At 43.7% G+C, this 22,463-nt stretch overlaps 1 protein-coding gene and 1 pseudogene across 2 annotated transcripts; both read right to left on the bottom strand.

The window, feature by feature from the left end:
• Window positions 1–4,317: 4,317 nt before the first annotated feature.
• LOC120028225 (importin subunit alpha-3) lies at window positions 4,318–17,770 on the bottom strand. 2 transcript variants are annotated; one of them, XM_038973380.1, is made up of 17 exons: window positions 17,555–17,770; window positions 14,868–14,912; window positions 14,446–14,535; window positions 14,001–14,030; window positions 13,857–13,909; window positions 13,440–13,535; window positions 13,056–13,141; window positions 12,786–12,872; window positions 12,499–12,668; window positions 9,184–9,228; window positions 8,871–9,002; window positions 7,974–8,102; window positions 7,246–7,350; window positions 7,056–7,127; window positions 6,776–6,938; window positions 6,549–6,643; window positions 4,318–6,438 (listed from the first exon to the last, which is right to left on the bottom strand). In XM_038973380.1, exons 1-17 carry the CDS (start codon window positions 17,621–17,623, stop codon window positions 6,340–6,342), a joined length of 1,566 nt encoding a protein of 521 aa, XP_038829308.1. In that variant the 5' UTR covers window positions 17,624–17,770; the 3' UTR covers window positions 4,318–6,339. The 2 variants fall into 2 exon arrangements, with proteins under 2 accessions (XP_038829308.1, XP_038829309.1); XM_038973381.1 differs by lacking the exon at window positions 17,555–17,770 and adding an exon at window positions 16,441–16,548.
• Window positions 17,771–20,666: 2,896 nt separating this feature from the next.
• LOC120029235 lies at window positions 20,667–21,114 on the bottom strand (annotated as a pseudogene).
• Between the last annotated feature and the right edge of the window lie 1,349 nt (window positions 21,115–22,463).

Here is a 22,463-nt window from a genome sequence, read left to right as displayed (position 1 = left end):
TGTACAACAATAGACATCGCGTGTAACATAGTAGCCTATAACATGGACTTCGTTCACACTCCTAATATTTCTGGCATATATAATATTGTAGCGACCCGCACAGACAGCGGTGTGTTATGTGGTAGGCTATTAGTGGGTTGTGTTGTACTTACCAGTGTTTGCGGGGTCCGACATGCCAATCAACCTGCTATCTGCCAATCACGAGGATGCCTGGAATGTTCTGATGCCGGGCATCCTGGTGTTTGGCGGAGTGGCGTGGAGGGGGATGGAGCATTGGAAGTTAAGACCAGGTTTAGCCATTGTTCTCTCTCTTACGTCTGGGCTTCACAAGAGAAGGTCACGGTTGGCTTGTGGGGTATCTTTCGTTTATTTGGTGTGGGCTACGGCCAAACAGTAGCCTGTGTAAAGTTGGGTTAATAATCATTCAATTCGTAAACTCAACCCTCTGTCTGGACAATTGTTCCTTTATGATCTAGTCAGGTCATTACAATATCTTAATTAACAAAATAAAACAAAAGCATTGAGACACTTTAAAAACGCTGCCGGAAGTCTTTGCTTTTGGAAGAAAACAGTGATGCCAGTATAGGCTAGAAAATAGAACCGAGTCAAAATTCGCCCAAGGCTGAAAAATGGCAAAAGAACGTTGGCTAAACTGGAACACTAGCGCGAGCTCATAGCAAATGGATGGAATCGAACGATGACACTTAGAATTCCATTTCGCCTAAATAGCACCAAATAATGTACACCTTTTTATTTTACCACTACAATCTGTTCTTTGGATGAAACTGAAAAATAATAACTCGTGCAGAAAGTCAACATCCGCACCTTGATAGGGCCAAGTGTGCTTATGTCTGCATGTCGAGGTAGGGAAAAATGTCAACTTGCCTATTTCTGGTCTAGCGATCGATGACAGCAAGAGTACGCTGCAAAACTTTAATTAGAAAGATATTATCCTGATTAAAAAATGGTGTCCGACTTCAAAAAATCCCAAGCGAGATATTTGGCAAAATAGACACGTACATTTCCCTATAATAAACAATGGGACCTCATAGTTGCATGAGGAAATGTGTTTACATTTGAACTACCAGCAACGTGGGCAGGTCTCATTGCCAACAATAGCAAAGCAGGCATTGTGACGTAGAACAATAAACTGGGAATAGAACGTTCCGAAGGCGAGTTGGTGCCACGGTGCTCAATATAACTAATAGGAGCTGGCATTGTAAAAAATGCCCTAAAATAAGGCATGTTTTTTCGTGATTACTTCCAACTATGGCAAGCAGCTGGGACATATGGTAATGTAATGAAACGGGAGGGAGCGGGTCTCGAACCCTCGACCTTCTAGCCCGAGGTCCGGCGCGCTATCGACTGTGCCGCAAAAGCATGCTCGAGCGGCAGAGTCGATTTCCGCGCTTATAAACCCAGGGTCGTTACACTACTCCCTCCTTTCAAAGAGCGCGTCCTCGCGCTAGCTTGCGACTTTACGTCTTACAGGAACGCGCTCACCGGCCAAGCACACGCACTGTCGTGGATGCGAGGTCCGATCACTTCCGACACCAATGTAATGAAACAGCAGGGAGCAGGTCTCGAACCCTCGACCTCCTAGCCCGAGGTCCGGCGCGCTATCGACTGTGCCGCAAAAGCATGCTCGAGCGGCAGAGTCGATTTCCGCGCTTATAAACACAGGGTCGTTACACTACTCCCTCCTTTCAAAGAGCGCGTCCTCGCGCTAGCTTGCGACTTTACGTCTTACAGGAACGCGCTCACCGGCCAAGCACACGCACTGTCGTGGATGCGAGGTCCGATCACTTCCGACACCAATGTAATGAAACAGCAGGGAGCAGGTCTCGAACCCTCGACCTCCTAGCCCGAGGTCCGGCGCGCTATCGACTGTGCCGCAAAAGCATGCTCGAGCGGCAGAGTCGATTTCCGCGCTTATAAACACAGGGTCGTTACAGTAATATTATGAAACTGGGCTCCACGGCGGATGCAAAGAACTAGTTATCAGAAAAATGCATTGTTAAAAATGTAGTGTGTCCAGCCTACCAGTATCCATCTGCCTGACACAGCTGGTTATTTGGGCTGCATTTCAACGAGGTTACTGTGCATTTTTAATGGTTTCAAACTTGGATAGATACTTTCACAAAGTACAGTATGTGATTTTTAAAACACTCACCGATTCCCGGACTTCGAATACGCGAGGAAGATCCCGTTCTAGAGGTCGGCCGATTTCAAGTTTTCATAACAATCGGAAATCGGTCATTTTGGACGCCGATTTTTATTTTATTTTACACCTTTATTTAACTAGGCAAGTCAGTTAAGAACACATTCTTATTTTCAATGACGGCCTAGGAACGGTGGGTTAACTGCCTTGTTCAGCGGCAGAACGACAGATTTTTACCTTGTCAGCTCAGGGATTCAATCTTGCAACCTTACGGTTAACTAGTCCAACGCTCTAACCACCTGCCTCACGAGGAGCCCGCCTGTTACGCGAATGCAGTAAGAAGGCAAGGTAAGTTGCTAGCTAGCATTAAACTTATCGTATAAAAAACAATCAATCATAATCACTAGTTATAACTACACATGGTTGATGATATTACTAGTTTATCTAGCGTGTCCTGCGTTGCATATAATCGATGATGCAGGCGCGCATTCGCGAAAAAGGACTGTCGTTGCTCCAACATGTACCTAACCATAAACATAAATGCCTTTCTTAAAATCAATACACAGAATTATATATTTTTAAACCTGCATATTTAGCTAAAAGAAATCCAGGTTAGCAGGCAATATTAACTAGGTGAAATTGTGTCACTTCTCTTGCGTTCATTGCACGCAGAGTCAGGGTATATGCAACAGTTTGAGCCGCCTGGCTCATTGCGAACTAATTTGCCAGAATTTTACTAATTATGACATAACATTGAAGGTTGTGCAATGTAACAGGAATATTTAGACTGATGGATGTCACCCGTTATACGGAACGGTTCCGTATTTCACTGAAAGAATAAACGTTTTGTTTTCGAGATGATAGTTTCCGGATTCGACCATATTAATGACCTAAGGCTCATATTTCTGTGTGTTATGTTATAATTAAGTCTATGATTTGATAGAGCAGTCTGACTGAGCGATGGTGGGCGGCAGCAGCAGGCTCGTAAGCATTCATTCAAACAGCACTTTTGTGCGTTTTGCCAGCAGCTCTTCGCAATGCTTGAAGCTGTTTATGACTTCAAGCCTATCAACTCCCAAGATTAGGCTGGTGTAACCGATGTGAAATGGTTAGCGGGGTGCGCGCTAATAGCGTTTCAAACGTCACTCGCTCTGAGACTTGGAGTAGTTGTTCCCCTTGCTCTGCATGGGTAACGCTGTTGTCGATGTGTTCCAGGTAGGAGCGAGGAGAGGGACGGAAGCTATACTGTTACACTGGCAATACTAAAGTGCCTATAAGAACATCCAATAGTCAAAGGTATATGAAATAGTCCTATAATAACTACAACCTAAAACTTCTTACCAGGGAATATTGAAGACTCATGTTAAAAGGAACCACCAGCTTTCTCATGTTCTGAACAAGGAACTTAAACGTTCGCTTTCTTACATGGCACATATTGCACTTTTACTTTCTTCTCCAACAATTCGTTTTTGCATTATTTAAACTAAATTGAACATGTTTCATTTATGAGGCTAAATTTATTTTATTAAGTTAAAATAAGTGTTCATTCAGTATTGTTGTAATTGTCATTACAAATACATTTTAAAAATCGGCCAATCAATCGGTATCAGCGTTAAAATTATAATCGGTCCACCTCTATCCCGTTCCGTCCCCGGTTTGGTCCCTGACTATAGTATCTCAGTGTGCATGCGAATTACAACAGCCTATTTCCAATCATGTGCCTGCCTCTAAGAAACTTTATTTAAAGTGCACTGTTAAAGTAACCAAAAGGTGAAATACCCAATGGCTTGATGATACTAATCTTGAAAAAACGTACACTAAAAACTTAAATCAATCAAGCCGCCTTCATTAACACAATGGAAAAATCTAATCTTTTATTTTGAATAGCATGAGCGACCGAGAAACGAATTGATACAATTTATGGGCAAGTGGCAAAATAATGCAGGCCTTAGGGATGGAGGTGTGAGCATGCGGGTCTGGGTAGATGAGATGTACATGTAGTAAAATATATACACTAATGCTTAACTTCTTTCACCATAGCACTGCATCAAGGATGTTATTTTTGACAAAGATATTGAAATGCTGCAAATGCCAGATTTGAATAAATCCTAAATGAAACCTCCAAGGCAACAACACAAAATGACAGACCATACCTGTAGGTTTCACTATTTATTTTCTTGAAGACAACCTAGCCTGTAGATCCAACTCAACAGGATAACCAACTTCTTCCATTCAATTTTTTTGTTGTTGAAACCACATCTTTGCTAACAAGGAATGCTGCTGCTGCTGCTAAAAAACAACCTATGTTCAACAGAAGGGGAAGGTTGTGCACCTAAATGGAAAAGAGGGGGAAGGAGCAAGGGGTTGGGAGGTACTGCAAACTTAACTTGTTCATGAGTTTTAGATGAAGGAATAAGGCTCAACATGTATCATTGAGAACCTTGTCGAGGCTAGGGGGTCCAATCCCCGATACTTACTTTTCCCCAACTCAGGGGTGCCTCAACATCAGAGGCAGAACAATTATTGCCCCCCCTTAAAAAAAATATTTCTCAAATTCACTAAAATGGCTCAACATGAGTTGATCATGGCTACAACTGAATATAAAACAAAGATTGTGGTTGGATGATGCATATTGTTGGTGTTAGCAGGTATGATTTGAGTCTAACCACACCTTTTTAAACGACTTCAGACCTCTCACTCTGCAGTACATGTGCAAAACTGTTCAGATTAATCTTCAAATCAGAAATGTAGGTCAGTAGGGGAGAGGGAGACATGTAACATTTAAAACCGCAGTTTACAAAAAAAATTAAAATCACTGTGTACACAGCCTAAAGAAACTAAAAAAAATGTTTTAATTAACTGTGCTATAGTTTAGTACATGCAAAGGTTATGAATTGATGTTACATAAAAACTGCCATTTTTCATTCCCCCTTATGATAAGTCAAAGCTCAAAGCTATGGCAACAATACTGCAAAGCAGTGATTTTTGCTTCAAGAGAAAGAAAAAACATTAAATCATGCTAGGGGAGTATATAAGTCATTTGGTTGACAATAGTCATGTCAGAATTTCACAGCATCAAACCCATATCTGGTGCAAAGGTATGGTTGTGGGAAGGTGGAATATGATCCTTATCACCATAAGCAATGAAAGTAAAAGCAGGGGGGGGGATGTACACTGGATGCAAAAAGAAAAGCCACCAAATGCATCTGAATACAATGCACCCACTGCTCCACCTGCCAAAAGCAAAGTCCAGTGTTAATTAATACTAACTTAACAATCAAAACCCTTATGATTTTTTTTTTTTTTTTTTCATTTCCAAAGTAATTCCTTTCAGGGATTTTTATCTGCCTCTTTAGGAAGGCAGAATTTCTTCTTGTATTTTCCTTCGTTTGCGCTTCTCGGTTTTGTTCCTCTTATGTATTTTTTTCTCTCTGCATGCGTTCACATCCAGTCTTCTTGCACTCTCCAGACACGCACACACGCCACTCGTCCATTCTCTCGCACACGCGCAGCTGGACTCTGGCCCTGCCCACCGCCGCGGGGGGAGGGGGGGAGACGCCCCATCGAGGGCCTCTGGTTGGAGGAGATGAACCTGGCTCCTCAGCACTGAGTCCAGACATTCATACACAATGGGTCCATTCACACACACGTCTGATGGCGTGGCCGATTGGGGGATGGGCGCACAGGTGGCGCCCCCTCCGGTCGGAGGACCGCAGAATTGTCATATGGTTCATCTTATGCTTGCTTTGTTGGTTTTCCTTTTGTGTTTTTGGGATTTGTTGCCTCAATTTCTTGATTTTGATGTATTTGGTTCTCCCCGGGCTGACACCGCATTTGTTGTCATTGTAGTAGTTTTCCGTTTTAGTCGACATCTCCAATAACATGGAAGTTACTTGGCATGTCTCAACGCATTCGATGTAGATGTGTTTTTTTGCAACATGTAGCCACTCACTCACTCGCACCCACTCGCCATCTCAAACTTCATTTGGGCTGGTTCCCCCGGAATGCCAAACGAAATCCACACATTTTCTCAGATAAGATGCAGCCACGGATCCCACGAGCCAAGCACAATGGATCTAATTTCTCTCACACTCTTTCGCTCTCTTTTTCTCCTAATTTGTTTTATGTTGAACAGAGTGCTGCATCGCGAACAAAACTCCAGACTCCCGAGATGCCTTCTAGAACTGGAACCCCTCTGTTGGCACGTTGGTGGAGGAATTGAAGCCGTACGTTCCACCCTGGATCGCCTCCGGAACCAGGCTGGAGTCTTCATCAATCTGAACATCAGACAATAAGTTAATCATCTATACCAATAAGACATTCACCACAATGTAGTATGCAGTACCTTCCCCAACCAAGACATGACCATATTAGTGAACTGACTTACATCATCAGATGAGAAGAACTGATCAATAATTTCATACGCCAGTTTATAGATGTCTTCGTTCTCATGGTTCTGGAGCTGCTCCACCTTCTCCAGACCTGAGGGGCAGGAGAGAGAGAGATGGTTCAAGTCAAATCTACACAACCACTGAGATACAAACACTATACTTCAACATAAACTGTAGGTAGGAACAATTATGTTTGAGAGGTAACAGTGGGCTGGGCGCTCACCTCCACACTCCTCGATGAGGTTGGCGATGGTCTCGGCCTCGTCGTCAGCCATCTTGAGGATGTTGCTGAGTCCGTCCAGGACCACCTGCACCACCTGAGCATCCTTCACTGTCAGCAGGTTACAGAATGGAGGGATCACCTGCTGCTGGATCAGGTACGCCACCTACAGGACCGGAGGAGAAGGGTCAGCTTTAGGGTTTACAAAGTGTCAATTCGAGTGTATGGATGGATGTCAGGTGAGGTGTATGTGGTAAAGCAGGTAGGCCTCAGTTGAGCTCACCTGGTCCTTCCTCCCGCTAATTGTCAGGTTGCTGATGGCCCAGGCGGCTTCTTTCTGTGTTCCAAAGTCTCCCTGCAAAAACATTTGTATTAATATTTCACCAACATGAGATTCTCATTACTGCTTCATTTTGTGTGACAGAAAGCACTGATGAAGTGATGAATGAAGCCGTGAAAGTGATGAAACAGACCTTGTCCAGAAGGTGGATGATCATGGGTACCAGGTTGGCGTCGATGACGGCCTGCACCTGCTGCTGGTTGCCTGCTGTGATGTTGGACAGGAACCACACTGCCTCCTGCAGGATGGGAGAACAGCAGTACTCTGTCTGATTACTCCTTCAAGTGTTGTGTGATAGAGGCAGGGCTTACAGAGACTGAATAAGCAGTCAGTGTGTGCATGACTGCAGACATGGTGATTAGTTCCCATGTGGAATTCAAAGGAGTGTGGACTGAGCTAGATCAGACTCCAGGGGACTGCTCAGAGCTGAGGCCCCTGGTTGAGACGGGGTCCTGGAGGCGGGGCAGCGGCGGTCGTGAGGCCCTAATCATTGGCTCAGTCACTGAGGGAGGGACCTCTGAGTGACAGGCCTCAGATGCACTCCGATATCAGCAGAGACCCATGGGTCTTCAACGCCCACTATCCGCCACCCAGAAATACTACACACACACACACTCATCTCATACTCTACCCACTATCCCAAAACACCCCAAAATCTACTTAAAACTGCAATTTCCATCAGCTTCTTGATCCAGGTCTTCCATGATGTGAGTACCTAACTAACCTAATCACTGTGATTCATATAGCATTCACACTAGCACCATGTCTCTGATATCACCACGTCTAGCATGATCAGTCCCACTGACACACCTGCTGTGCTGTGGCATGGTGAAGCAGTGCATGTTTTACAGTGTGTGTTACCTTGTTGATCTTCTCCTTGGGGTGTGTGAGGAGAGAGGGGAAGTGTCCCAGGGCGTCACAGTTGAGCACCACCTGGGTCTGTTCATCTGTTCCAGTCACTATGTTGCCCACTGCCCGCAGAGCAGCCGTCTAGAGAAAAACACAGTCGAGTTCCACATAGCAGTCAATACAAACAACTACAAGCATCAATGAACATTCATGCAACTAACTAAAGTAAGCAAACCAACCAATAAATGCAACCACCACCCAAAGAATGACTTGAGTATGAATATCAGCACAGTAAGCACCAGACTGGGGATCAGGGCCAGGAGTAAGACCCATTCAAGTCCTGAGCAGTATCACCTAGGGTCAACTTACCTACTGTACCATAGTAACTGGCTTACACCCCCCCCCCCCCCCCCCCAAACAGGCCAGACAGGAATCCGTCTCCAGTGAAAACACCGCAGCTCAGGACAAGAGCTCCTTTCCTAACACTTGTCACCCCCCCCCCCCCCCCAAACATAACTTTATCTTGCCACCACAGTGCACAGGTCTCCCAAGTACTTGACCACCCCTAGCCACACCCCCATCAGTGTTTGCAGACCTGAAGGAAACTGATAGGGGTAAGTAATATGATGTAATATATCCTTCTAATGAGCATAGAGTAGCCACCTCCATATTGCTTATACACCCATCTGATTCCATCACATCTGTAAAAACAGCTATGGTAGGGCAAAGGCTCAGTCCTTACAAAAGCAACCATTCCATTTGGTGTGCATCGGTCTTCCTGAGCCCCACTGAGTAGGATGAAGCTGCTCCTAGATGCTGATCTACGGACAGTTGTGTGGTTAATGATGGGATTTGGGGAGGCTAAGTTGATCCTAGATCTGTGGCCCACTAGCACCTGTGTCTCCGTACCTGGACTTTGACCTCCTGGTGGCTAAGCAAGGGCACCAGGTTGGGCACGATGCCCGAGTCGATGACCATCTGAATCTGCTCGTTGCCAGCGTCCGTCAGGTAGGACAGAGCCCACACCGTGTCCACCAGGATCTACAGGGTTCAAAGGTCCCAAAAACAAAATATTCACTCTCATTCATCAACACATGGATCATATCAATATCTGCTTGTGGCTATTAAATGGAGAGAAAAAATGTATCAATATTATCAATGTCAACTTTTACTATTCGGGTTGTCTCTTTCTAGATACCATCATGGAATCAGGAATACTCACATTAACATCCGTGTGGTGGATCAGCACACAGAGAGCTGGAAGAATCTGAGAGAAAAAAAAAAGGAGGGAGAGAGCAAGATAGTCAATGAGGGAGATGCCAACAAAATGACAGGAATAGGATATTCCCACTATGGGATGTGACAACTGGACAATTTTGAAAACCGCCTTTTAGGGGGGGGGGGTTCTGTTAACACAATAATATTCATAAAATCCCATATGAATTCACAATGCGGCTGTGCTGCTGCCAGCAACGGTTTTCAGAGCATCCCCTTCAGATGGTTAGCATTGCACCTGTACTACCATTACTGTACCTCTTAGAAAGTTGGCCTTCACTTCTCATTTAACTTGTCAAAGTTGGAAGTTTACACACACCGTAGCCAAATACATTTAAACCCAGTTTCACAATTCCTGACATTTCATTTAAAATTTCCCCGTCTTAGGTCAGTTAGGATCACCACTTCATTTTAAGAATGTGAAATGTCAGAATAATAGTAGAGTGATTTATTTCAACTTATTTCTTTCATCACATTCCCAGTGGGTCAGAAGTTTACATACCCTCAATTAGTATTTGGTAGCATTGCCTTTAAATTGTTTAACTTGGGTCAAACGTTTTGGGTAGCCTTCCACAAGCTTCCCGCAATAAGTTGGGTGTATTTTGGCCCATTCCTCCTGACAGAGCTGGTATAACCAAGTCAGGTTTGTAGGCCTCCTTGCTCGCACACGCTTTTTCAGTTCTGCCCACAAATATTCTATAGGATTGAGGTCAGGGCTTTGTGATGGCCACTCCAATGTCTTGACTTTGTTGTCCTTAAGCCATTTTGCCACAACTTTGGAAGTATGGTTGGGATCACTGTCTATTTGGAAGACCCATTTGCAACCAAGCTTTGACTTCCTGACTGATGTCTTGAGATGTTGCTTCAATATATCCACATAATTTTACATCCTCATGATGCCATCTATTTTGTGAAGTCCTCCTGCAGCAAAGCACTCCCACAACATGATGCTGCCACCCCCGTGCTTCACAGTTGGGATGGTGTTCTTCGGCTTGCAAGACTCACCCTTTTTCCACCAAACATAACGATGGTCATTATGGACAAACAGTTCTATTTCTGTTTCATCGGACCAGAGCACATTTCTCCAAAAAGTATGATCTTTGTCCCCATGTGCAGTTGCAAACCGTAGTCTGGCTTTTTGGAGCAGTGGCTTCTTCCTTGCTGAGCGGCCTGTCAGGTTATGTCGATATAGGACTCGTTTTACTTTGGATATAGATACGTTTGTACCCGTTTCCTCCAGCATCTTCACAAGGTCCTTTGCTGTTGTTCTGGGATTGATTTGCACTTTCGCACCAAAGTACATTAATCTCTTGGAGACAGAACATGTCTCCTTCCTGAGCGGTATGACGGCTACATGGTCCAATGGTGTTTATACTTGCTTACTATTGTTTGTACAGATGAACATGGTACCTTCAGGCGTTTGGAAATTGCTCCCAAGGATGAACCATACTTGTGGAGGTCTACAATTTTTGGGCTGATTTCTTTTGATTTTACCATGTCAAGCAAAGAGGCACTGAGTTTGAAGGTAGGTCTTGAAATACATCCACAGGTACACCTCCAATTGACTCAAATTATGTAAATTGGCTTATCAGAAGCTTCTAAAGCCATGAAATCATTTTCTGGAATTTTCCAAGCTGCTTAAAGGCACAGTCAACTTAGTGCATGTATACTTCTAACCCACTGGAATTGTGATACAGTGAATTATAAGTGAAATAAATCTGTCTGTAAACAATTGTTGGGAAAAATGACTTGTGTCATGCACAAAGTAGATGTCCTAACCGACTTGCCAAAACTATAGTTTGTTAACAAGAAATTTGTGGAGTGGTTGAAAAACAAGTTTTAATGACTCCAACCTAAGTGCATGTAAACTTCCGACTTCAACTGTAACTGCTGTTGCTTGCCTTTCTCTGACATTTTCCCAACTGTTAACGATGACGACGTAGTGGTGGCGAGTCAACTCCAAAATAATTGATTCAACTCCTTGCACGTTGACTCCCATTTCCGAGTGTCAAGATTAGATTCCACTAGGAAATCGACTCCTAAGATTCAGTATTTTTGGAACGGCGGAGACTTATTAGTTGCTGTACTTCCGAGAACACAAACAAGAGCTAGCGAGGGATGGAGAGAAAGGGGAGGGGCACAGTATAGGCAGGTCAGCCACCAGGCAGACAGAGTCAGAACCATGCACTAGACCCATCTATCAGCAAGCTGTATCTCACAATATTTGGGGCTTGCCATGTCTCGCAACTTCAGTAAAGCAGGACCAATCATCACTGAATAGGTTAGGATATTGAGATGGAACACTTCGCTCTCTGACAGTCACACACAGTATCTGCGTGGGTTCACTTCACGCCATTCACAGGGTGGTAGCTAGGGAACAAAAACAGCGGAGAAGTTGAGCCTTGAGCTAAAATTCACCCACTATGCTGTTTACTTTCTGCATCTACTTCATATCAGAGTCTACCTTCAAATTACACAACTTAAATGTATTAAACTTTTATAGCGTGATCCAGTACATACAGAAATCTCAAACGGATTTAAAGCAACAACAAAACAAGCAATTTAAAAACAACAATTAATCATCATGAGTTGATCGACGGACAAGAGACTGAAGGTTGAGCAAGTTCATGGCTTGAGTGAGGTCGGCGGAGGGAGGAGGTCGAAGGGGAGAGCCTATAGCCCATCATCTAGTTAGGCTATAACACTGAAAATAATATGTTTTGTGATAACTGCACTGCGATTGTTTTCAATTAGGGATTCTTCTTAGCGTTAAGGATCCTAATTTCCCACGCCTTTTTTCTAAGGGGCTTATGGCAGTTTAGAGACATGGTCCAGTATTATTCAGCAGTGGTGCCTCTTCCACAGACATGCCGCTCTGAGCACTAAATCAGCCCTCATTTCCCCAGCTTAGAAGCACACCTGCTGGGTACTGACTAATTCTGCTCTCTCCCTCCATTCATCCCACTGACAACCAGCCAACTACTGATCAATTCCTCCATCTCTCACATGAGGGGAGATTGACATTGGCAGGAAACAGGAATGTACAGCAGGAGCTAGGAGGACAGACAGATGGATACATATACCCCAGGGACACACACACACTGTACACTACTGTAAATAATGCTCAGATTCAACAACACACTGACAGACAGAGATTCAGAGACAAACTAACAGAGCCAGTAACTCCTGGATAGTGTCCTCAGGTCATTTTGCCAGGACAGATTGACCATAACTCAGGTGGCACACACACTCTCTCTCTTACCTCCTGGATGGTCTCCATGGGTGGCGGTGGGTCCTTGTGGCGGCAGAGGTTGACCATGACCCAGGTGACGTTACGGAGGAAGGTGATGGGGATAGAGGGGCTGATGAAGGACAGCAGGGGCTTCACCACGCCAAGACTGATCACATAGTCCCTGCACTGGGGGCCGTCGCCTACGAACAGACGGTTTCACAAACACTCACCGATAATGCCTCGAGACAAACATCAGAGAATCCCCGAGCCATTCCTAAAAATGTGTCCCAGACACATAGTGAAGGATCTAGACTCACCTATGATGTTGCCCAGGGCCCAGACCGCCTGTTCACACACGTTCTGGTGAGGAGACTGCAGCAGCCTCAGGAACAGTGGCACAGCATCTGCAGGATAGGAAGTACTCTCAATATTCAATAGCTAACTCAATCAACAAAGACCACAAATAATCTACTTCTCAGGGTAACATAAACAAATCCAAGACTTGGTAGGCATGCCGATCGAAAATCCCACCTAGCCCCCAGAGAGTGCTGACAGTGGTAGCGCCGAGGTTGTGAGCTGGTACTTACTGGACTGGACCACTGCCTGGGTCTGCTCTGAGGTTCCTGAGGCAATGTTTGTCAAAGCCCAGGCAGCTTCAAACTGTAGAGATGGACTGAAGGCAGGAGTAAGATGAGGTAGAAAGAAAAAAGGGTAGAGAGAGGAAGAGAGGGGAGGGATAAAGAAACAAAGAGTGATGAAACAAGAAATGGAAAGGGTTGTTATGGTAATACAAGGGTTATGACAATCCTCACATCTGATTGGGGAAAATCCTGATCTTTCATCATCATCTGAAAAGATCTGTTCTCAGTGCAGTGATGCTTAGCTTACATTCACTGCAGCAGTGCTTAGGTCACAACCACTGTTGTGTTATGTAAGACAGAATATCTATAACAAAGTAAAGCCCTGCTTACTTATCATCTCTGTCCAGACAGTGCACCAGGATGGGGAGAATGCCAGACTTGATCAGGTCATCTATGGGAGGGTTACGGTCACTAGACAACAGCTTCCTGCAGGGAGAAAAGGTTATTATTTCACACGATTGCACTTAAGATACTCAAAACACACAGACACAAAATAAAGGAATGTGAAATGTAGACATTGAGCTGTTGCGCAACACCGGTGCTGTTGAGTACAGACAACATAGCAATACAATCGCACAACGATTACACAAAACCAGTGACAATGACACAGAACTAAGTCAGCATGCTCGCCGGAAACCATGAAACAATTAACTGCACAACATTATAGAGATGGTTTTTGGAACCATGTTTGAGTGTGAATCACCATGGCAACCAGCAGAGCCGGGTGTAGGAGGAGAGAGTTCCTACCTTGCAGCCTGCACAGCACTCAGCTGAACTCCCTGGTTATCACTGGTGGCATTCTGCAACACAACAGCACACAGGGGATCACATACATGGGAAGGAAATCAGTGCCTAAGACATTTTTCAAACATGGAAGTGAGATGCACTTACTTGTACTATTGCTTCAAGAGAGGTGTTTTGCTGCAAGATAAAAGTAAGTACTTGGTTAGGGAACAATTTTATTTTGCCAACGTCAAACATGGCCAGAGGTATTGTCACGCGTTTGTTTGCACTGTGGCCACACAGGGTAATTAGTCAGGCCTTAAGAGGCAGTCCTGACAGACAAGGAACGGCAACATGGATAAAACTTTGTCACAAATCGGTACCAAAAAATGAGAGAAAAAAAAACTATACAGTCGATATTCATCCTATTTTGTTAATTTTTTTACTGCAACAGCAAGAGGTCCCCTCCCATTTGATTTGGACTGCATGTGGATATCTTTTAGCTAACACTTCTAGGAACTCAGTCTTACTGTAGATCTCAATCCCCATCAGTCATTACTTCAAGGAAGGACAGAAAGATGCTTTTTCAAAGTATTTGAACAGAGCCACATACCGATCTGAAGTCTCCGTCGGCATCAGAGTCCTCACAGATGTCCTCGTGGGGCACGTTTCTCCTCTTCAGAAGGTGCTCGTCCCTTTTGTTCTGCATAGAGCAGGGCAAGACAGCTGTCTTAACATACATGTATCAGCATGGCAACAGGCTCAACTACTAAACAGGAATTTTAAACGGATACTTCGGGATGCTAGCAGATACCCATAGACTTCCAGTCATTGCGCTAACACTAGTTAGCATTGGCTCGTAAAACTACGTTCAGACAGGAGACAGACATAAAAATGGTATCCACAAGTTCATCGGACTCTTGGGAAGTAGGTGCCAAAATCCCGAAGTTGCCCTTTAAACTCATATTCGATAACCCGATTGAAATGCATTTGTATCTTGTCTGACAGATTAAAGGAAAGAAAGTGAATGATTACCTTGCGGAGTTCCACCACCACCTCCGTCCTCTGTCTTCTCATCGTCTATAGAGGAGGAAACGCATACATTAGCCTAGTCCAAATATACACTGTGTGCCTGATTGTTTGTTGATACTTCCACAAACCAAGCCCAAAACATAAATCAGATGTTTATCCTCCCAATATGATGAGATGACGGCATCCGGTGTACTAATGCCTAGAGCTGTTCAGAGTCTGATTGTTCATTCATTTCCACCCACAGCCATGGATGGCACAGTGATAGAAGCAGCCTGCCATACCAATGCCTGAAATCACCAGCTCACACTAGGACACTGACACAATTTACATAGACTGACTTACCACAGATCTCAACTGCTCCAGGGCTGGTTTTGGGTATGTTATGGTTCATGTTAATATTGGGTGGTAATACAAGGGACCATTTTCAAGCACCTGATTGACAGACATTACATTTTTGATAAGGCCTCATTAAGTAATTTGCTGTCATAACATACTGGCCTTTAGCCATTTGTCATGATAGGATTAAGTTAAATTCTTCCTTTGGTCTAGAAGGGCACTACCCATTTCCTTCTTAGAAAATTCTTATATTCCCTCTCCACAGTGAAATGGGAGACAGTTCAGCACTTCTATCATGTCTTGGTGTGATTTAGCCTAGTTATGCACATTAGTTGTTATTCAAGCAATATGCTTGTTCCCGCTGCAAACAATGCCCATGCCGTTAATTAGCCATATTACTTCATTAAAAAGAGGCAGGCACTTCTTGTTAAACCGGATACAAAGACAACATGACTTCCTGACCATCTAGCTGAAACACCATAACACATAGGCCTAGCTAGTATAGGTGTTCCTCTATCATCCGTTTCCCTTGCCTATAATCATGTTGCTTCCACTAGTTTGAACTGAAAATGTAGCTAAATTGAAGAAGCCTTGGGTGTTGGTGTGGTGCCCTCCTCCCCCAAACTTTTACAGATGTGGTGCAAACTAGCTTTGGGACACATCAGGAGTCAGTATTGGTTGGACTCCCAGAGTGTAAAATAACCCTACCACAATATAGCCTGCTTCACAAAAAAAAACATAATTCCCTGTCAACAAATGCATGTGTATAATCTCTAGGAACTCTACATACCAGATGTAAAAGTGAAATGTGTCCCTGCTATCAAATAAACGTCTGAATCCAACCTTTGTCTGAACAGCACCATATTACTGTTTAGTGAGACAGTGGGCTGCCATTAGACCACACACACGAGACTTCCTACCACAGTACACAGCATGAATATTGTGCAGTTCGGTCAAAAGTTAGATTAAGATTTTTATTTGATAGCGAGGGTAACATTTCACAATATATCTGATAAATAGAGTTCCTAGAGATTATACATATGCATTTGTTGACAGGAAACTGATTTTCTGTCGCCACCCAGCAGAACGATTTACAACTAAGGGAGTACAACCAATACACTGACTCCCGATGTTGTGTTCCAAAACTTGGGAAAACACTGGTTAGTATAATGTAAAGCTAATGTTAAACTCTACACGTGTTGCCTATCCATCCATCTACCTCACAATGGTTATAACTTACGTTATGGGTCTGCCAAGGCCTGTAAAGGGGCCCTGACCAGCTAAATTCCGCCGTTGTTTTGATGAGCTACGCTAGCAGGTTAGGTACTAACCTAGCTACCGTCAACGGGTACTGGCTAACTAGATATAGTGTAATGACCCTGGGTTTATAAACGCGGATTTCGACTCTGCCGCTTGAGCATGCTTTTGTGGCACAGTCGATAGCGCGCTGGACTTCGGCTAGAAGGTTGAGGGTTCGAGACTTGCTCCATTACAATAGTTAAAGATTTGTAGTTAAGGACGCTGCTAATGAGTACGGGTAAACATTTCCCATTACATTTGACACTTTGAACTTTATATTCGTAGTTTGTGCTATGACAAACTCAGTATTGTGGCTAACTTAGCTGACCAGCTAACGTTAGCTAGTATAGTTGAGGTTCTTACTGCGTAATTTTCTGAGGTCATTAGTTATCTAGCCAAGTTGGCCAACGGTACCCACTCGTTTCAACATTTTACTGGCTACTTTGATATAACTAACGATGTATACCATCTGATAATTGCGTATAAATTAGTTAACTAGCAAAGTACAACGTTAGTCGGGGAGGGGTGGTACTATAGCTGGCTAGCTAACGTTAACTAATCCAACCCACTGAGATGGCTGACTAGCGCCGTTGTTTGAAAGGGATACGAATCTCGTTTAATCAAATTATCCCCCGAAAAGATGTGGTTAGGTATGTCAATTCCAAACCTCAACACCAAACTGGGTGGGCTATCTGACACAGGTACCTAACTACATTTCAGATGACAGTCAAATAGCAAATCTAGCTATCTCGAACAGCGTGTTTGCTATCACGGCCTGTAACGTTAGTTAGCTAGCTTAGATGAAACTGGAAGTCATTGATAGTTCGGTTAGCATGGGACGTTTCACGTGTTAATGGTTACTTTTATTCAGGTTCAGAAAGTCGGATGGATTGATAGAAATTACTTGATCTATTTGACGATCAGATAAGGCCTGGTTTGGGCTGGGTGTAAAGTTCCAGATCCTGAAAATTACAAACGACGTCACACAGCGCAGCCCCAAGCCACAAAATAGCGCATACGAAAAAGGACCCCTCGACGGAATCAGAATACTTTACCTCCAAATCGCGACCCTTGTTCTTGAAATTCTTCAGCCGCTGGTTGTCTAGTTTCTCGTTGTCAGCCATATTAGCAATTTTAGCTATGTTTTAACACCGTTAGAAATTAATTAGCTAGCAGCTACTCCTTTCAAGTTCTTTTTTTCTCAGGCCTTTCAGTTACCGGACTATTTTTTGCTGGTCTGTCCGCGGTGCATACTGGGAATGCCGGTGGTAGAGGCACAGCCTCGCTCTGGCGTAGAAGGGTGGGGAATTCCCCTTATTGCTCACTCATTGGTCTTGCGAAATAGGTTATTATTCTATTAAACCCTCACTAGGTTGCGCTGTGGTAGTTCAGACCACCACACTGTATCTCCGATTATTATCATCAATAAATTCTACAAATAGTGGGCATGAAAGTTATTCTATAGTCTCATGATTGATTAACGTTATGATCTGTCAATGAGTCCATTCTGGTCAAGCGTTAGGCCTAAATAGTTGCTAGTTCTATACTGATATATAGACTTCTTCCATATCGGTGCCCATCAGTAATACATATCAAGTTATGTTTTAATGCCTTTTGGACCCTGAAACTTTCAATAGTAATCACTATGGTAACAATCATAAATGTCGCTAGGCACCAACTGCCAATGTCAAAAGTGTTATTTAACTTCACAATCTTTTATAATTACAATATTACACACAAGGACAACATACGATATACTAAATTACACTGCATATCTATATCAATTGATACATTAACGTTAACAATGTGAATGGACATTCAGAATAGGCTACAAGCACATAGCTAGTAACATTACAACAGTAAGTTAACGTTAGTCGTTAACGTTAGCTTTGACTGTTATAATTAGCGAAAGTAAGATATATATACCATCAAATATGTTGTTTTCAACATAAAACAACTATGTTGTGCATTATAGTGAGCTTCATAGTGTATAGACCAACATACCTGCAGGTCCATTTGCTGAACACTTAATTAATATTTCCAGGGCAATACCAAGTTGTCTAAATTGCAAAGTTCTCCAGTTTTATCAAAATAATGTTGTGTCCCAGAGAAAAACACTTATGTTGATTCTAGAATGTTGAACATGGAACTAAAACTAAATTGGATGTTACAGAGCCAATTCCAATTGAACTGTATGGGACATACCATTATGGAAGCACTGTTTTGGGACATATTTATCATTCTAATCCACAGATACCACACACTATTTTGAGATCTCTCAATCAGCATGATCTCTCAATCAGTGTATTTGGTATAGGCCTACTACTACTTTTACTAAACTTGTAATTTCTAAACCACAGTGACTGAAATGACACTTAATAACAAAGAGTTAAAGTTAGTTTCAGAGTGGGTGGCAAGGAATAAGTTAGCCCTAAATATTTCTAAAACTTAAAGCATTTTATTTGGGACAAAACATTCACTAAACCCTAAACCTCAACTAAATCTTGTAATAAATCATGTGGAAATTGAGCAAATTGAGATGACTAAACTGCTTGGAGTAACCCTGGATTGTAAACTGTCATGGTCAAAACATATTGATACAATAGTAGCTAAGATGGGGAGAAGTATGTCCATAATAAAGCACTGCTCTGCCTTCTTAACAACACTATCAACAAGGCAGGTCCTACAGGCCCTAGTTTTGTCACACCTTGACTACTGTTCAGTCGTGTGGTCAGGTGCCACAAAAAAAGGACTTAGGAAAATTGCAATTGGCTCAGAACAGGGCAGCACGGCTGGCCCTTGGATATACACAGAGAGCTAATGTTAATAATATGCATGTCAGTCTCTCCTGGCTCAAAGTGGAGGAGAGATTGACTTCATCACTTGTATTTATGAGAGGTATTGACATGTTGAATGCACCGAGCTATCTGTCTAAACTACTGGCACACAGCTCAGACACCCATTCATACCCCACAAGACATGCCACAAGAGGTCTCTTCACAGTCCCCAAGTCCAGAACAGACTATGGGAGGCGCACATTACTACATAGAGCCATGACTACATGGAACTCTATTCCACATCAAGTAACTGATGCAAGCAGTAAAATTAGATTTAAAAAAACACCTTAAGGAACAGCGGGTACTGTGAAGCAACATAAACTTAGACACAGACACATGCATACACACACACGATAACATACGCACTATACACACACACATACACATGGATTTAGTACTGTAGATATGTGGTATCGGTGGAGTAGGGGCCTGAGGGCACACAGTGTGTTGTGAAATCTGTGAATGTATTGTAATGTTTTTAAAATGGTATAAACTGCATTAATTTTGCTGGACCTCAGGAAGAGTAGCTGCTGCCGTATACTTTAAAAATGACAAGGAAATGCAGAAATTCACACTTTTGAACAATCAGCAAACGTGCAAAATACTAGCTTTCAGCATGAGATACGTTGTGATCTCAAGTTTGTTCTGGAGAATCTTATTCCCATATTCAAGTATGAGTGTGTCAGAATGAACCAACACTGGGCATTCTGAATCTTAACCTACTCTACTCAACATAATCCTGAAGAAGAATACAAAATAATCCAAGGGAGATTATTACACCCTTCCACAGGTTTTTATAGTCACTGGTTTTAGCTGCAGCCCAGTCCTTTTGTCTTGGTCATCATCGTTATGGCTTTGGGTTTCAGTTGTTTTGTGTCGCAGCGGTCTAAGGCACTGCATCTTAGTGCTAGAGGCAGCACTACAGACCCTGGTTCGATTCCAGGTTGTATCACAACCGGCCGTGATTGGGAGTCCCATAGAGTGGCGCACAATTGGCCCAGTGTCGTCCGGGTTAGGGTTTGCCCCGGGGTAGGCTGTCATTGTAAATAAGAATTTGTTCTTAACTGACTTGCCTAATTAAATAAAGGCTAAATAAATAAAAAATATATTTATATCTGCCTCAGTCTGCTTTAGCGAATTCTTCAACAAATAGGCAACCCTTCTGAAGCCTTCCAGGCCCAAGCCAGTCCTCCCAGAGCACGGCTGGACAAACCAGTCCCTGTGCCCACACCCTCCTCAGGTTCAAGCTGTGGGTGATCTCCTGTGGGCTTGCTGAGGTCCTGCTCAATGGTCAGCACCACCAGAGGAACGCTCTTTAGACTCCCGCTCCTCAGCACCTGTTGGGTGAAAAGATCAGTATACACATTATTATACCCAATAACAACATGGCCCAATATGACAAGAAAGAGAACTGGATATGACCTGTAATTTATTTACATTCATGCATCAGGATTTGGCTGAATTGTATAAAAAAGTTTTACTATGAATAAAAAATGATTACCTGATAGAGCTCTTTGCCTCCTCCAGACGCCTGCGGTCCCAGCTGTCCACCACAAACACCAGGACCTCCGTGTCCAAGCAGTGGTGCTTCCAGTGGGGCCTCATCCTCTGCTGGCCTACCACGTCCCACATGGTCAACCCCAGACCCCTTGCCTCCGTCTCCAGCATCTCTACTCGCTGTACTTGAGCGTGTAGAGCAGGGTGGACTTCCCCGAGCCGTCCAGGCCCAGCATCACAATCTGAGCCTGCTGAGCATGCTTAGACCCATGCAGTCCCATGCTCTAACCCAAACACAGGTCCTGTTGTCTGGAGAAGAAGGCTGGCTTGTGTTATTGTTGCTGCCTCAGCTCTGTGCAGCAATGCCCTGCCCCGCCTGCAGTTACTTTGTGCTCTGCTCTGTAAGCTCTGGTTGTTTCTGAGCTCTGGCGGTGATGAATCCCCTCTTATAAAGGCACGGTGCAAATCTGAATGGCTTATGTACACCGAGGGTTGCAGCAAGACCCCCCCCCCCCCCCCCTCTGTTTTAGTAAGATGCCCAAGTCATTACGCAGCTTTCAGCTGGTGATGGTTCAGGTTAGAGCCTCTGTGTCTTCTATTACTATTGCACCGCTGAGAGTCACCTGCTTCAGACCAGCACACTCAGCAGGAAGTCCTTTTTAGGGCGTAGGGGGTCTGTGTTCCTTCCTGAGTGACCTTCTCCTGGAAATGGCATCAGAGTGACAGTTTTAGACCAGTAGGTCATGGGTACTCATCTGGCCTGTATGGTTAATGGGTTACATCATACAGTTACAATATCTTTGAAGCCACAACATGCCAGACCAGCACTCCGTCACAACAAAACCATTTAGCGAAGTTGGCTGAGGGTGTTGATTTCAGGCAGCATAGCATGAGATAACTTTCATAGTCCCCCATATAAATAGGCTGGTCTATTGTTCAAACATAAATGTCATAATTAGGATCACCAGTAAAAATCATATAATAAATCATATATATTGTATATCATAGGCTAAGGCTACACCCATTTATCTACACTGAACAAAAATATGAACGACATGTAAAGTGTTGATCTCATGTTTCATGAGCTGAAATAAAAGTTCCAAGAAATGTTTAATATGCGCAACTAACTTATTTCTCTCAAATGTTGGCACAAATGTGTTTACATCCCTGTTAGTGAGCATTTTATCCTTTGTCAAGATAATCCATCCACCTGACAAGTGTGGCATATCAAGAAGCTGATTAAATGGCATGATTATTACACAGGTGCACCTTGTGCTGGGAACAATAAAAGGCCACTCTAAAATGTGCAGTTTTGTCATAGATGAGGGAGTGCGCAATTGGCAAGCTGACTGCAGGAATGTATACCAGAGCTGTTGCCAGATAATTGAATGTTCATGTCTCTACCATAAGCCACCTCACAGTACATCCAACCGGCCTCACAACCGCAGACCACGTGTAACCACCCCAGCCCAGGACTTCCAGATCCGGCTTCTTCACCTGCGGGATCGTCAGAGGGGGGGGGGGGGGGGGGGGGGGATGAGGAGGAATATTTCTGTCTGTAATAAAGCCCTTTAGTGTAGGAAAACTCATTCTGATTGGCTGGGCCTGGCTCCCCAGTGGGTGGGCCCAG

Source organism: Salvelinus namaycush, chromosome 34, assembly GCF_016432855.1.
Source record: "Salvelinus namaycush isolate Seneca chromosome 34, SaNama_1.0, whole genome shotgun sequence".
Taxonomy (NCBI): domain Eukaryota; kingdom Metazoa; phylum Chordata; class Actinopteri; order Salmoniformes; family Salmonidae; genus Salvelinus; species Salvelinus namaycush.
The sequence above is the reverse complement of the archived record's forward strand: the minus strand, read 5'-3'. Positions and strand labels throughout refer to the sequence as shown.

What these genes read in the sequence shown, in the direction of transcription:
- LOC120028225 (XM_038973380.1), bottom strand. Translation starts at nt 17,623, where the DNA reads ATGGCTGACAACGAGAAACTAGACAACCAGCGGCTGAAGAATTTCAAG. An exon ending in GGCCCTGGGCAACATCATAG is followed by an intron (nt 12,669 to 12,785) that starts GTGAGTCTAGAT and finishes GTCTGTTCGTAG; the next exon opens with GCGACGGCCCCCAGTGCAGG. An exon ending in AGTTCTTCTCATCTGATGAT is followed by an intron (nt 6,439 to 6,548) that starts GTAAGTCAGTTC and finishes TCTGATGTTCAG; the next exon opens with ATTGATGAAGACTCCAGCCT.